General features: G+C 40.0%; 1 protein-coding gene across 1 annotated transcript; it reads left to right on the top strand.

Moving 5' to 3' along the window:
• The first annotated feature begins 4,418 nt into the window (after nt 1–4,418).
• On the top strand, nt 4,419–10,495 carry LOC143815392 (fibrinogen-like protein 1). Its single transcript, XM_077294527.1, has 3 exons — nt 4,419–4,769; nt 6,918–7,082; nt 8,768–10,495. Exons 1-3 carry the CDS (start codon nt 4,766–4,768, stop codon nt 9,811–9,813), a joined length of 1,215 nt encoding a protein of 404 aa, XP_077150642.1. The 5' UTR covers nt 4,419–4,765; the 3' UTR covers nt 9,814–10,495.
• The last annotated feature ends 4,829 nt before the right edge of the window (nt 10,496–15,324 follow it).

The raw sequence follows: 15,324 nt of genomic DNA, 5'->3' as shown, positions 1-15,324 counted from the left end.
AGCAATCAGGCACTGAAACATAGTGGTCTCCAGGAGACCTTGAATTGTCATGCTGACACACCGGTGACCCGCGATCACGTGACGCAGGTCACCAGTGTGCGTATTCCTGACGCGATTGCAGGAAGCGCCATTTAAATGCTGCTGTCAGAGTTTGAGAGCGGCATTTAACTAATTTAAGTAGTTAATAGCTGTGGGTGGATTGCGATTCCATCCGCGGCTATTGTGGGTACATGTCAGCTGTTCAAAACAGCTGACATGTCCCAGGAAAGATGTGGGCTCACCGCCGGAGCCCACATCAAAGGGAGGGATAGCGTACTATTACGCCCAATGTCGGTAAGGGGTTAAATGGATTTTCCCATGAATAAAGTTTAATTTTAATCAACATTTCAATCAATAGATTTTTAAATAATCGCCACCATATTTTTTATTGAGATTTTACAATTACCCTGAGATCAAACATGACGTGACTGGTGTCAGTTATCTAGCTACTATTGATTTGGGGCTTATAGGTAGGTGTCACAGTTATGACAAAATATGCATATTCTTCCCCCTGAAACGGAAAATGTATGCCCCATCACTATTGGATTTATACAAACGCCAATATTCATCATTTTCTTTCAGAGATACATGCCTGAGTTGGCAGCTGTAGCATTTCCCTTGCAGTAAACCACAGTGTCACTTGAATTCAAAATGCATATCCTGGGGACAAAGACCCTTCCATTTTGCTATTTATGTGTAAACACAGGTACGTCATTGTTGTGGAGCCCTTTGAAAAGAGTTCCCCTGTCTCAAATACCTGTCCAAACTTTAACTCTTTGTCTACGCACAAAAGTCATCCTGGTTGGTACTGCCATGGTCTTTTGTCCGAAAAGGGGCTCCTGCATGTTAAGATTTTCTGCTCTTTTATGCTCATTGCACTAATCTGAGTATAGGACATTCAAACTGTTCAAAGTGTCAGCTGTTTTTTGACATCTCTTGTCCTACTGCACAGAGAGAGGGGAGCAGATGGGGGGGGCGAGTGCTCCCTTCACCTAGGGGCTTAGAGATTTTAATATTTTCTATATTATATTATATACCCTGCTGCAAGTAAACAAGTAAAAGCAATAGTGCTTATTAATAAATTGGGTACTTTGTAAACACCGTTGTAAAATCCATCTCACCAGCGTCAATGTATACCCAAATTCGGAATGGTCCTAACCTCTAATATTAAAACTTTACCATGCGTCAAAGTGACATCAGTGTGAATAAGGGCTGAGCAGGATCAGGTGTGAACATGCTTCTAATTTTGCATCAATTATCAAATAGTTTCCAAATCTAAAGTTAATGGCACTTCAAAGCAATGTATACATTTGGAGTAACATTGCTTTAGCCGAATGAATCATAAAGTAAAAAATTTGTAAATCTTTATTTAAATCATTAACAATGTAAAATATAAATTATAGCAAAGTGTCCAGTAGGAGGGATAACTATCTATCAAATCAATATACAACTATATGGGTGAACCAAACAAGTTCAAAATGAGAATATAAAAACTATCAAAGTCTAGTGACCTTGTCAGTCTACACTGCTAGTAATGGAATTGCATTTGTTTGCATTTGCAAACATCCAGTAGCAATGTGATATCTCTATTAATATGACTGCTAATTTGATATATCTGACAAGCATTATACCACAAGGTAGGAGGTCACTAGACCCTGATTTTTATATTCTCCTTATTTATATTTTCCTTTCAAACTTGTTTGGTTCACCCAATTAGCAGTATATAGATGGGATAGATTGGTGTCCCCCCTACTGGGCACTTTGTTCTATTTTTATAATTTACATCGTTTTTTAACTATTTAATTACAGATTTACTAATTTTTAACTTTATGGTTTCCTTCATTCAGCTATATTCATGTTAGTCTGAATTTGAATGTATGTGTTCTATTTTTTATGCATACTAACATATTTAATGGCCAATGTGAACACAAGTAGCAAGAAGCCTACAGGTTTGGATTTCTTGCAACTTAAGTGTCACAACAGGTGTCATAGCCATAGTCGCCATATAGCCTTAGCCATAATACTTCAGCCTAAGCCTGAATACTTGGCTTGCTAGCAGCTCCTTTATATACGGTATATATATATATATATATATATATATATATATATATATATATATATATATATATAAATATACAGTACAGACCATTAACACATGTGGAATTATATACTTAACAAAAAAGTGTGAAACAGCTGAAATTATGTCTTATATTCTAGACTCTTCAAAGTAGCCACCTTTTGCTTTGATGACTGCTTTGCACACTCTTGGCATTCTCTTGATGGGCTTCAAGAGGTAGTCACCGGGAATGGTCTTCCAACAATCTTGAAGGAGTTCCCCGAGATGCTTAGCACTTGTTGGCCCTTGTGCCTTCACTCTGCGTTCCAGCTCAGCCCAAACCATCTTGATTGGAGGCCAGGTCATCTGGCGTAGCACCCCATCACTCTCCTTCTTGGTCAAATAGCCCTTACACAGCCTGGAGGTGTGTTTGGGGTCATTGTCCTGTTGAAAAATAAATGATGGTCCAACTAAACGCAACCTGGATGGAATAGCATGCCGCTGCAAGATGCTGTGGTAGCCATGATGGTTCAGTATGCCTTCAATTTTGAATAAATCCCCAACAGTATCACCAGCAAAGCACCCCCACACCATCATACCTCCTCCTCCATGCTTCACGGTGGGAACCAGGCACGTGGAGTCCATCCGTTCACCTTTTCTGCGTCGCACAGACACAGTGGTTGGAGGCAAAGATCTCAAATTTGGAGTCATCAGACCAAAGCACAGATTTCCACTGGTCTAATGTCCATTCCTTGTGTTCTTTAGCCCAAACAAGTCTCTTCTGCTTGTTGCCTGTCCTTAGCAGTGGTTTCCTATCAGCTATTTTACCATGAAGGCCTGTTGCACAAAGTCTTTTCTTAACAGTTGTTGTAGAGATGTGTCTGCTGCTAGAACTCTGTGTGGCATTGACCTGGTCTCTAATCTGAGCTGCTGTTAACCTGCGATTTCTGAGGCTGCTGACTCGATTAAACTTATCCTCAGAAGCAGAGGTGACTCTTGGTCTTCCTTTACTGGGGCGGTCCTCATGTGAGCCAGTTTCTTTGTAGCGCTTGATGGTTTTTACCACTGCACTTGGGGACACTTTCAAAGTTTTCCAAATTTTTCGGACCTACTGACCTTCATTTCTTAAAGTAAGAATGGCCACTCGTTTTTCTTTACTGCTTTTTTCTTGCCATAATACAAATTCTAACAGTCTATTCAGTAGGACTATCAGCTGTGTATCCACCAGACTTCTGCACAACACAACTGATGGTCCCAACCCCACTTATAAGGCAAGAAATCCCACTTTTTAAACCTGACAGGGCACACCTGTGAAGTGAAAACCATTCCCGGTGACTACCTCTTGAAGCTCATCAAGAGAATGCCAAGAGTGTGTGTGCAAAGCAGTCATCAAAGCAAAAGATGGCTACTTAGAAGAACCTAGAATATAAGACATAATTTCAGTTGTTTCACACTTTTTTGCTAAGTATATAATTCCACATGTGTTAATTCATAGTTTTGATGCCTTCAGTGTGAATGTACAATTTTCATAGTCATGAAAATACAGAAAAATCTTTAAATTAGAAAGTGGTTTTTTTTTAAAATAAGTGAAACATATAAAAATGTCCGGTTTAGGGCTATTTAAGTGGGACACATGGGTCTTTTGGAATGTCATGATTAAGGGAGCTTAGTCTCCAGAAACGCGTTGAGATTCCTACCCATATGGCTTGTGCTGAAGTCTGTATCCTCTATGCTTAAAAGTTTGTGAATAAAGAAAACTCTTTTTTACGGATTCGGTGAAGCTGGACATTCTTTTCTTTTTTAAACATATAAAATGACATATATTGAGCATTACTGCAATCATACTGACCAAGAATAAAACACCAGAATTAGGATGCTCCTCTGTAGTTTCTAAACATGTTTTGCCTGGGTTAGGGGTCCACTGAGGGGTCTTTGGTACCCACATGCTAAACCCTTAGCTCCATCTCTGCAGAGAAGATGTAAAGTAAATGGTTTCTGTAGATACAATTACTAGTTAATGTGACCAACGCAATTTGAATAGAAACCTAACCATCAAAATAGCAGGGAGATAACAAAAACAAGAAGAACCAAGGAAATGTCAAACAGCGTCTTCCAGCTGCTTGTTAATAAGTGTCAAGCTTCCATTGTTCTGCTGCCAGTACCCAGACCCCATACACTTCTGATTCTGTTCACAGCCACATTACACTAAAGACCGTTTCTTCACTTTGCTCTTTTCTGATAAAACACAATTCACAAATATACGAGTTGCTCTCCAACCATCTGTTACTGCTGCTCATCAGCCGCTCCCCTCCGTCCCGCTGTCGCTGTAGGATGTATGATCATTTCTCACACTGTTCCATCCTCGGTATATAACACATTGCTGCTTCTCCCTGTGTGTAATACATCGGCTGAATCATCGTCTTGGCCTAATCTTCAGTGTTCGCCGCTGCAGTCCTATCACAAGTATGTTGTATATTCATGTAATCTAGATAGATCCTTCAGTTCCTCAAACAGACAGACGTCGCCTTCACACCTAGTTATTAAATATCATTTACCCCTGGTTCCCAGCTGTTCTGATAGAGCTGTTACATCCCCTCCCTATGGTCCATATGGTATAAATAGGACTGCCGGGCAAGATGAGCTGTAGAGCCCAACTCTACTTGGACAAAAATGGGTAAGATGTCTTACAGTTTGCCTTATGGGTCTCAATTACTAATGACTTCACGATTTTAATCTGCAGCAGTTATGGAGACAATCAGCATTTTTATTGGAGCATAACTATAAAATATCAGTCGCTAGAATGTGCAGAATAGTTTTATGTGCTTGTGTCCTATAAAATGGCCACTATATTGTAGACACCGATCTATTGGACTTTATTTAGCCTTCATTGTTACTTCACGGCACAGATTTCACTAGGTGTTGAAATCGATCAGATGTAATCTTGGTTCAGGGGGAATACCTATCATGAAAATACAGATGTCTTTAGTAAAGTGGACATTAAGTGTATATTCTAATATTAACGGGTATACAGACTTTTGTATGTTGCAGTGTAACGTCTTACATGTTACATAGATGAGTAAGAATCCTACTGGGATGGATGATCAGATAGATATAGATAGATAGTTAGATTTGTGGATGGATGGGCGGATGGATGGACAGATGGATGGGTAAATAGAGATGGATTTAAAAGACAGATAGGTACATTTGTTAATGGAGGTGACTATGCTGGGTGACAAGTTATATATTCACTTATATGATACTAGATGGTGGCCCGATTCTAACGCATCAGGTATTGTAGAATATGTAAGTATGTATGTATATAGCAGCCACATAGTATATAGCACAGGCCACAACATATTCTACAATACCCGATGCGTTAATACAGGCCACGCAATATATAACACAGCCCAAACAGTATATAACATTGCCCACGTAGTATATAACATTGTCCACATAGTATATAGCAGCCATGTAGTATATAACACAGCCCACGTAGTATATAACACTGCCCACGTAGTATATAGCAGCCATGTAGCATATAACACAGCCCATGTAGTATATAACACTGCCCACGTAATATATAGCAGCCATGTAATATATAACGCAGCCCACGTAGTATATAACACTGCCCACGTAGTATATAGCAGCCATGTAGTATATAACACAGCCCACGTAGCATATAACACTGCCCACGTAGTATATAGCAGCCATGTAGTATATAACGCAGCCCACATAGTATATAACACTGCCCACATAGTATATAGCAGCCATGCAGGATATAACGCAGCCCACGTAGTATATAACACTGCCCACGTAGTATATAGCAGCCATGTAGTATATAACGCAGCCCACGTAGTATATAATACTGCCCACATAGTATATAGCAGCCATGTAGTATATAACGCAGCCCACGTAGTATATTATTATTATTATTATTTATTTATATAGCACCATTAATTCCATGGCGCTGTACATGAGAAAGGGGTTACATACAGGGTTATAGATATCGTTTACAGTAAACAAGTTTACAGTGACAGACTGGTACAAAGGGGAGAGGACCCTGTCCTTGCGGACTTACAGTATATAACACAGCCCACGTAGTATTTAGCAGTGTGGGCACCATATCACTGTTAACAAAAATAATTAAAATAAAAAATAGTTATATACTCACCCTCCGTTGTCCAGCGAAGCTCTGTGAATGCGCGCGCGGCTGCCGCCATCTTCCGTTCCCAGGATGCAGTGCGAAATTACCCAGATGACGTAGCGGTCTCGCCAGACCGCTAAGTCTTCTCGGTAATTTCGCAATGCATCTCTGGGAACGGAAGATGGCGGCAGCCGCGAGCGCCTCTGCGGACGACGGAAGGTGAGAATAGCAGGGTTTTTTTTATTATTTTTAACATTAGATCTTTTCACTATTGATGCTGCATTGGCAGCAGCAATAGTAAAAAGTTGGTCACACAGGGTTAATAGCAGCGTTAACGGAGTGCATTACCCACGGCATAACGCGGTCCATTAACGCTGTCATTAACCCTGTGTGAGCGCTGACTGGAGGGGAGTATGGAGCGGGCGCCAGACACTGACTGGACGGGAGTAGGGAGGGACTAATTCTCGGCCTGACTGTGCCCGTCCCTGATTGGTCGCGGCAGCCAGGACAGGCAGCTGGCGAGACCAATCAGCGACGCGGGATTTCCGTGACGGAAGTTGCAGACAGACAGTCAGACAGAAGGACAGACAGAAAGACGGAAGTACCCCTTAGACAATTATATAGTAGATTGCTGCATTTTTTAAAAAAATGAATGCACTAATATTTCTTTTAATCCAGAGGTCCAAGGGAAGCATGGGTCTCTGGCACTTTTACTCCTGATCGGTGGGGTAATATGTGCTGCTTATGGGTACAAGCTGGAACTGTCTTCAATATTAAACCTTCAGAATAGCCATATGTTAAATGGAATCACTGAAGAAGATATCCTAAACTACCCAAACAGCGGTGAGTAATGACTGAATATTCTAACCCATAATTTGTCTTAAAACAACTCTCTTCTGCCATTAGGACATGCTCTCATGTACCCGTCATGCTTTTGTCAGACGCAAGATGGGGCACGGCGAGACAGAAGGGAAGGGGAGCTTTGCCACTAGGAAAAGATTAAAGGGGGCACCCTTGACACTTGCCCTGCACAACCCTAAGCTCTCTAGCATCCGTAGACGAGCCCTGCTGTGCGTGGCACAAGCGATCGGATGATCGCAGCTTCTGGTCTCCCATGGAGTCTATTGAAGCAAGTAAAAAGTAAAAAAAAAGTTTTAAAAAATTTTAAAAAAATAAAAAAAAAATATAAAAGTTCAAATCACCCCCATTATCCCCATTCAAAATAAAACAATTAAAAATATATAAAAACTACACATATTTGGTATTGCTGTGTTCAGAATCGCGCGATCTATCAATATATAAAAATAATTAATCCAATCGGTAAACAGCATAACAAGAACAAAAATCAAAATGCTAGAATAATGTTTTTTTGATCGTTGCAACATTGGAATGAAAAAAAAAACTATTGTGGAATTGCACTTTTTTAGAATTTCACCTTTTTTTTCCCATTTTCCACTACACGATATGGTGAAATCAATGATGCCGTTCAAAAGTACAACTCGTCCTACAAAAAACAAACCCTCACATGGCCATATTGACAGAAAAATAGCAAAGATATGGCTCTGAAAAGACAGGGAGCAAAAAACGGAAACAGAAATACGGAAATACCCATTCCTTAAGGGGTTAATACGATTACTCTAGTGTTGTGCCAAATCACACTTAACAACTATCCAAAATCACACCCAATTTTCAATATATTTCATCTACTGTAGGTTAAGGCTATGTTTACATGTTGCTTTTTTGCTGCTTTCGTCTGCAGCCAAAACCTGATCTCTTGGCAGTAAAAAAGCTGCAGACAAAAATCAGGTTTTGTTGGATTTTTTGCTGCTTCTCTTGGTGAATTTTTGGCTGCTTTTTTCAGGACCCCAAAGTTCAGTTTTGCTTCCACCATACAAGCGTGATCAATGCAAAATGTTAGGCCACCAATGAAAGACGTATGTGAAACCATAAAACATTTTTGAGAAAAAAAGGGCAATTTGATCAAATTATTTACAAATTATTTAGTGGAAAATTATTTTTATGTCTCAGAAAATAGTGACTATTCTGAGCAAAAAAGTTCATTAGTTCATGAAAAAATACAAAAATGCAAAAACAGTGGATGGACTTGAATTATATATATTTGGTCAGGCATTGTTTGCTTTCACACATTGGTCAGCCATTGAGTTAGTCAGATATTGTTCAATTTAACACATTGGTCAGGCACTGTTTACTTTTACACATTGGTCGGGCATTGAGATGATCAATGTTTACATTAGCACATATCACTATTTTAATTAAACTGATCTAATCCTAACTGCTATTCTCAGGTGATGATACCAAGACATTTTCATTTAAAAAATGTTTGCTGCTTTTTTACTTTTTGTTTTCTATGGATGAAAAAAACGCTGAAAAAATTGATATTGTGCAGTTTTTAAAAAAACAAAAAAACAAGCAGTTTTCCAATTCAGCCAGGGGAAAAAACAGTGTGTGTACATGAGATTTCTGGAAATACTATACTTCTAAATGATGCATAATGTTTTGATTGACAGGTAAAAATTATCCGCAGAGCTGCACTGCAATAAAAGAAGGAAAAAGTGGCATCTATGTGGTTGAGCCTGTCCAAGACAAACGCCTGTTGGTATGGTGTGACCTTGGTGGGGAAGATGGAGGTTGGACTGTCGTTCAAAAGAATTGTCATAAGAATCCAAGGATATGGGACACTACTTGGGATTGCTATAAGAAAGGTTTTGGCGATCTAAAAGGTGACCATTGGCTAGGTAATGAGCATATCCATTTAGTGAGTATGCAACAGTTACACCGTGCACGATTTCGCCTGCGCTCTGCATCTGGACTACAACACCTAGCAAATTATGACTCATTCTCGCTTGAGGGTGAAAATCTTTGCTATCGGATTAGGTTGGGACGGTACTCAGGTACTGCCGGTGATGCCATGACATCTGGAGAACCCAGTGCTGGACATGATAATATGAAATTCTCCACAAAGGATCGAGACAATGATTTATCAGGGTCAAATTGTGCATATATTGGTGGTGGTGGATGGTGGTATGACAATTGTAGGTTTGCTAATCTAAATACTGGCGCTGGAATTTACTGGCAACAACTATGCAGGGGAGATTGTCAGTCTAGTGACATCCTCATACAGCCTGTTGAAGATTGTACAGGAGATAATGAAGGTGGTGGGAGTGATAGTGGTAGTGATAGTGGTGATGGGGGAGATGGAGATGGTGATGGAGGTGATAGTGGAGGTGATGGTGGAGATGGAGGTGATGGTGGAGATGGAGGTGATGGTGATGGAGGAGACAGTGGAAATGGAGGTGGTGGCGATGGAGGAGACAGTGGAGATGGAGGTGGCGGCGATGGGGGAGACAGTGGAGATGGAGGTGGCGGCGATGGAGGAGACAGTGGAGATGGAGGTGGCGGCGATGGAGGAGATGGAGGTGGCAGTGATGGAGGAGACAGTGGAGATGGAGGTGGCGGCGATGGAGGAGGAGACGGTGGAGATGGAGGTGGTGGTGATGGAGGAGGAAATGGTGGGGGCAATGGTGGAGGAGATATAACACCCAATCCATGTTAAGAGGATTAAAACTATGCACACCTTTCAATACAGCTTTATAAAAATGGTTATTTAAATCATTGTACCATAATTCTACATTCCTGACTAATTTAATGGATATTTCTCAACCAAAAGATAACACTTTACATTCTCAATAAAAACACATATTTTCAAGTGATTGAATAAATAGATGTACACCTTGTGCATTCTGCTCTTATGAATACCAAGCATTTATTGCTAGTACTGCACTTGGATCCAGAGACGTATTATTTGGTTATTAACTCATTTTGTGCATACAGTACAATATTGAAATATTTTGGCTCCAATTATTCATTGTATCATTATGCCTGATGATTATCTGTAATGAAGTCTATCACTAACTGTGTTACGGCTGTTACAAAATGAACAGTCAGCATAATTCTAACATATGCATTTGCCATTCAAGTTTCTGTGCGTGCTACAATGCTATATGATGAAGCCCAATATAATAAAATGCAGCAAGATGGTAGCCGCTATAGTGAGGATGCCAATGTGTCCTCTGAATGTGGAGCTGATTTACATTGAACAATCATTTAAGTGACACTTGTGTTTTTAGAGACTTTGTATAGTTATGTGCTGTAGTTCCCTCTACAGTAGCTATTCCTCTGCATTTCTGTCACTACATGTAACACCTTTGAAAATAAAATAACTCATATAGTTAAAATCAGTATGTAAATCTGTGATCTGAAATCAGAAAATATGCAAATAAAACAATTAACCACAAATGTGATAAATATCACCACATGCAATGGAGCAAATATATAAGACAGTTCAAAACAGTTCAACATTAACCCATAAAGGTCACCACTAGTTATCCTCTTAGGCCGGGGTCACACTTGCGAGTTCAATGCGAGAAATTTGCGCGAGTCTCTCTCATCAATACTCGACACTGGCCGGCTCTCGGCACCGCATGTATTTCTATGCAGCTGAATGCTCCGCTCCCGAGTGCGGTGGCAGTGCCAGGTATTAATGCGAGAGACTCACGCGAGTTTCTCACATTGAACTCGCTAGTGTGACTCCAGCCTTAAAGGGGTTCTCTAGAAATAGAGAAAACAAAATGAAAATTAAAAAAAAAAGAAGAAATTAATACATTTGTTAATTCACACTCATTTTTGTTAAGGGATATAATCACTGTAGTACATGAAAATGACTAACTCTGACAGAAGCCTGTCCTAGAATGTTAGTAGGATAGGTTCTTGTGAGCGTGTGCAATCGGAAACTCCGCTTCCTGGAGATAGCTTGACAGTATGGATATAGGTAATCTCTAAGTGACAGCAGCTGCTCAGCATTCATCAGTGGACAGCAGTGTAAGTGAACTCTTATTACCACAGTACCCCTGTTATCTCCAGTAGTAGATCAAAAATATATGGTGGACAGCAGTGTGAGTAGCCTCTTCTTACATCAGCACCACTAGTATCTCCAGTATAAAATCAGAGAGACAGAGTGGACAGCAGTGTGAGCAGCCTCTTCTTACCTCAGCACCACTGATATCTCCAGTATAAAATCAGAGAGACAGGGTGGACAGCAGTGTGAGCAGCCTCTTCTTACATCAGCACCACTAGTATCTCCAGTATAAAATCAGAGAGACAGAGTGGACAGCAGTGTGAGCAGCCTCTTCTTACTTCTATATCCTTGGTATCTCCAGTACTAAATCACAAAGACGGTGGACAGCAGTGTGAGCAGCCTCTTCTTACCTCTGTATTAGAGATGGTATGAATGGATTTGCAGGAGGTGATCCAGCAGCTACATCAGTAATATTTGACCGCTGGATAGGAGCTTTGTGAACCAATGCTTATCTCACTTGACCAGGTCCTGCAAATTGATTTGCACCATCTCAACTCCGCACTTCTAGTATGTCTAGTATTAGATCAGAAAGAGAAGGTGGACAGATGTGTGAGTGGTCTCTTCCTACATCTGGTATCTTCAGCATTAGATCAGAAAGGCACGTAGCAGTGTGAGCAGCTAACTAATTAAGCGATCATGTATGGTCCCAGCATCTGATGGGTGTAAGTACTGGACAATAGAAATTGCTAAATAAAGGGCCCAGTATTACCAATATAGCTGCATATATGAACCTACTGGTAAATGAAAACTCAATACGCCGCATGTAAATAAAAAACAGTATAATAGGTGTAGGGGTAAGAGTAGTGATACATCTCAGTTTTGAAGGGTTACATACATCCTCACTAAGGACGCATATATAGGATTGATCATCATTAATGGTATGCGTCACAAAGCACAATGTTAACAGGTGACCAACCAATATACCACACAGGTGGTGGCTATGACTGGGCACTCGGTATACAAGATCTCGGGATAATGTTTTTGCTGAAAGATCCTAAAGTGTCCACTTACTGCCATCGTGTTGTTAGAGGGTCCAAAGCGGAAAAGTCCGTATAGTCCTTTATAATGTGGTGTCCTGTGTGAAGTGGTCCTTTACAGATAATAAATCCTTGTATGCTCCTTGTGACACGTTGGTGGAGCAGGGTGCTCTAGACGGTAGTGACCCTGAAAACCACGATGCTTGTAGTGAAGAGGCGCCTGACAACACTGACTGCCATGTACGGATTCTTGCTGGAGCCAAAAACCTAAATGTTTAGAAGAACCCGGTTCTTCATCAGGACACAAAACAAGATGAAAAAAAGTGCTTTTGAAAAGTAGCTTCTATATGTGGATTTTTCAACCAAAAAAAATCCAGGTCAAACAACATAATGGTTATACTTTCCACAACACAAAACACAAGAGCAAGGTCTGTGCACACAATGAACGCTGTGCATTCACTCTGGAAATGTTGCACCTCTGTATGTACGGGAATGTAGGCACATGACAAAGTTGCCATCTTTCTGCTACAACAAGATCACCATCAGTTACAATTGCTATGTGAAAATAACCATAGCCACACAGGATCATGTAGCAGGAACGCCGGAGTCATAGAGATAGAAGCAGCATTAGTGCCTTGAATCTCTGTCACCGACTCTCTAATATTAGCAGTTGTCTCTGATAATACCTCTACTGCCCTCAACAGTACTTTAGCTACAGTGATAATAATCTGGTCGTTTCCTGAGCGTCTGCTATTCACCAGCTCAGCTGCCTTTTGCCTTCTATCTCACTTGGTGACCATTTATCTTTGGGATCACTCGGTATCAGTCTTTGCTTCCCCATTGATTTCTCTGTTCACGGTAGAATTGCATAATGGCCACAGAAAGGACTTATTAGGGCTGTCAAAGAACCAAGATGAATCTATTCATTGCCAGTGGACTGTTACATTTGTTCCATGCAGACAAGGTTGGTCTTCTCAGGGTGACATCTCTGCTTCTAAGACATATTGGAACTTGTATTTCAAAGCAACCGGAAGAAAAGCTATCCAGTAACACGACTCACATAACAAGCGCATAGAGAGAGTACAGTAAAGTCCAATAATCCTGGTGGACTCACAAAAGTCTACGCCTCACATCTATGTTGTTATTTTGGGACAATTACAATGTATGTGAAAAAATACGCTCAATTCTGTCTTAACCCCTGGAAGAACATCCAAATGGCTTTGATTCGGACATTCCAAGAGATAGAACTTTTTTTTTTAATTTTTGATGCAAATGAGAGCTTGTTTCCTACAGTACAAGTTGCATTTTTCAAATAGATCATTTTAAAGTACATGTGCCTTCTTGGATTAATTTTCAGATTAGTACTAATGCAACAATACCAAATATTTTTAGTTTTTTTGGTACTTTTGCACTAAAAAACATGTTTGGTGGAAAACAAGTATATTTTTGAGATGCTATTTCCATCCACCACAAGAATGTTTTTTTTTCTGTTAGTGTAGGCATTTAAGGGCTCAGGGATGATTTTAGGTTACAAATAAAAACATTTTGAGGGGGCTTAAAATATATTTTTACGCCATGCTTCATACAGTATAAATAATATGTTCACTTTAGTTTACATGGTGTTTTGATTTAATACAAAATATTAACTTTATTTAAACAAGAAAAAGTTATAGAAAGGGTTTTTTGTAAAGTTGCGGGGAAGTTTTTTTGTGTGTGTATTAGTTACACAGCCTTATCTTTGCTTACATAATGATTTAATAAAATACACATTATTCCAAGTGCTAGTGTTACAATGACAGGCAACCTACGTGGCCTAACTGGGGACATTTGTTAAGCCCCTTACTACCATGATAACCTGACGATAAATATGTGTGCCCACTAGGAGTTTTTGGTAAGTTAAGGGGCTAAAACTATTTAACGGACTAAAACTAAAACTTGTTTAGCCATAATCCTGCCACTGATCTTGTGAAAATACTGACAGACCATGAGAGATCACAATCAGGGTGGGGACAATTTATTTTTATGCCATATGCAGATAAAGCCAATGGCATCCTTGTTAACTTTTTCACCAAAAAATACCAGCAAAAGTAACAAAAATGGTATACTTTAGAGGTGATGCTTAGCAGGGAATGCAATTTCACAGTTTAGTATAGAGCCATTAAAGGGGCAAATAGCGAAATACATCGATCGATGAATCCTGTATTTTAAATGTCAGACCCAATGACAGTCGTGGAAACTAATATAGCTTAACTATAATGGGGCCATTTTGGTTTGAACTAAGATGTTCAGCATTTGGTTGATAACCTAATGGAAAGTAAACAGACTCTATCATAGAGCGATATGTATTATCGTTTTTGCTCCCATCATGTGACAAATGCAGTTTGACACCATCAGCTTATAACAATACTGATGGTAGTTCTGGTGGCGTATTCCTGTATAGATAGTGGACCTCGCAACATATTATATTTTGGATAGTGGTTCTGGTAAGGTAGTCATGTAGTGATGGTTGTTCTGGTGCTGTATTCATGTACTACTAATGGCTCTGGTGATGTATTCATGTAGTAATGATGGTTCTGGTGCTCTATCCATCCCAAGAATATTGTCAGTACATGAATACAAAACCAAAATCATCATCAGTATGGTCACCATAACTCCGAATATAAGCTCCCCAACTGCCCCCAATCCAGTATGGTCTCCACAATACAGTATGGATCACAGTATGTTCCCTATGTCCCCCTATACAGTATGGTCACCACAACCTCTAATATAATGTCCCTCATAGCCCCTATACAGTATGATTTCCACCACAGACCCTACACAATAAGGTCCCCATAGCCCCTATACAATATGATGTCCACTACAGCCCCTATACAATAGCAATATGATCACCACAGCTCCCCATACAGCATGATGCCTCAACAGAGCCCTATATAGAATAATGTTCCTTGAGCCCAGGTATACTGTCCACCATTGCCCCCAGTATAATGTGTTCCACAGTTTCCCATAAAATATGAGGTCCCCATATTTCCCCCCATAGTCCTTCTTGTAATCTCCTTCACAACCCCTTTTGTGATGTCCCCCACAACTGCTTTTGTGATGTCTCTCATTCAGTGGAAAAATATAATAAAAAAAAGTTTATACTCACCTAATCCAGACTCCCTGTACAAGAAGG

This window comes from Ranitomeya variabilis, chromosome 3 (assembly GCF_051348905.1).
Source record: "Ranitomeya variabilis isolate aRanVar5 chromosome 3, aRanVar5.hap1, whole genome shotgun sequence".
In the NCBI taxonomy this organism is placed as follows: Eukaryota; Metazoa; Chordata; class Amphibia; order Anura; family Dendrobatidae; genus Ranitomeya; species Ranitomeya variabilis.
Note: the sequence above shows the minus strand (reverse complement) of the source record. Positions and strands in the feature narration are given on the sequence as shown.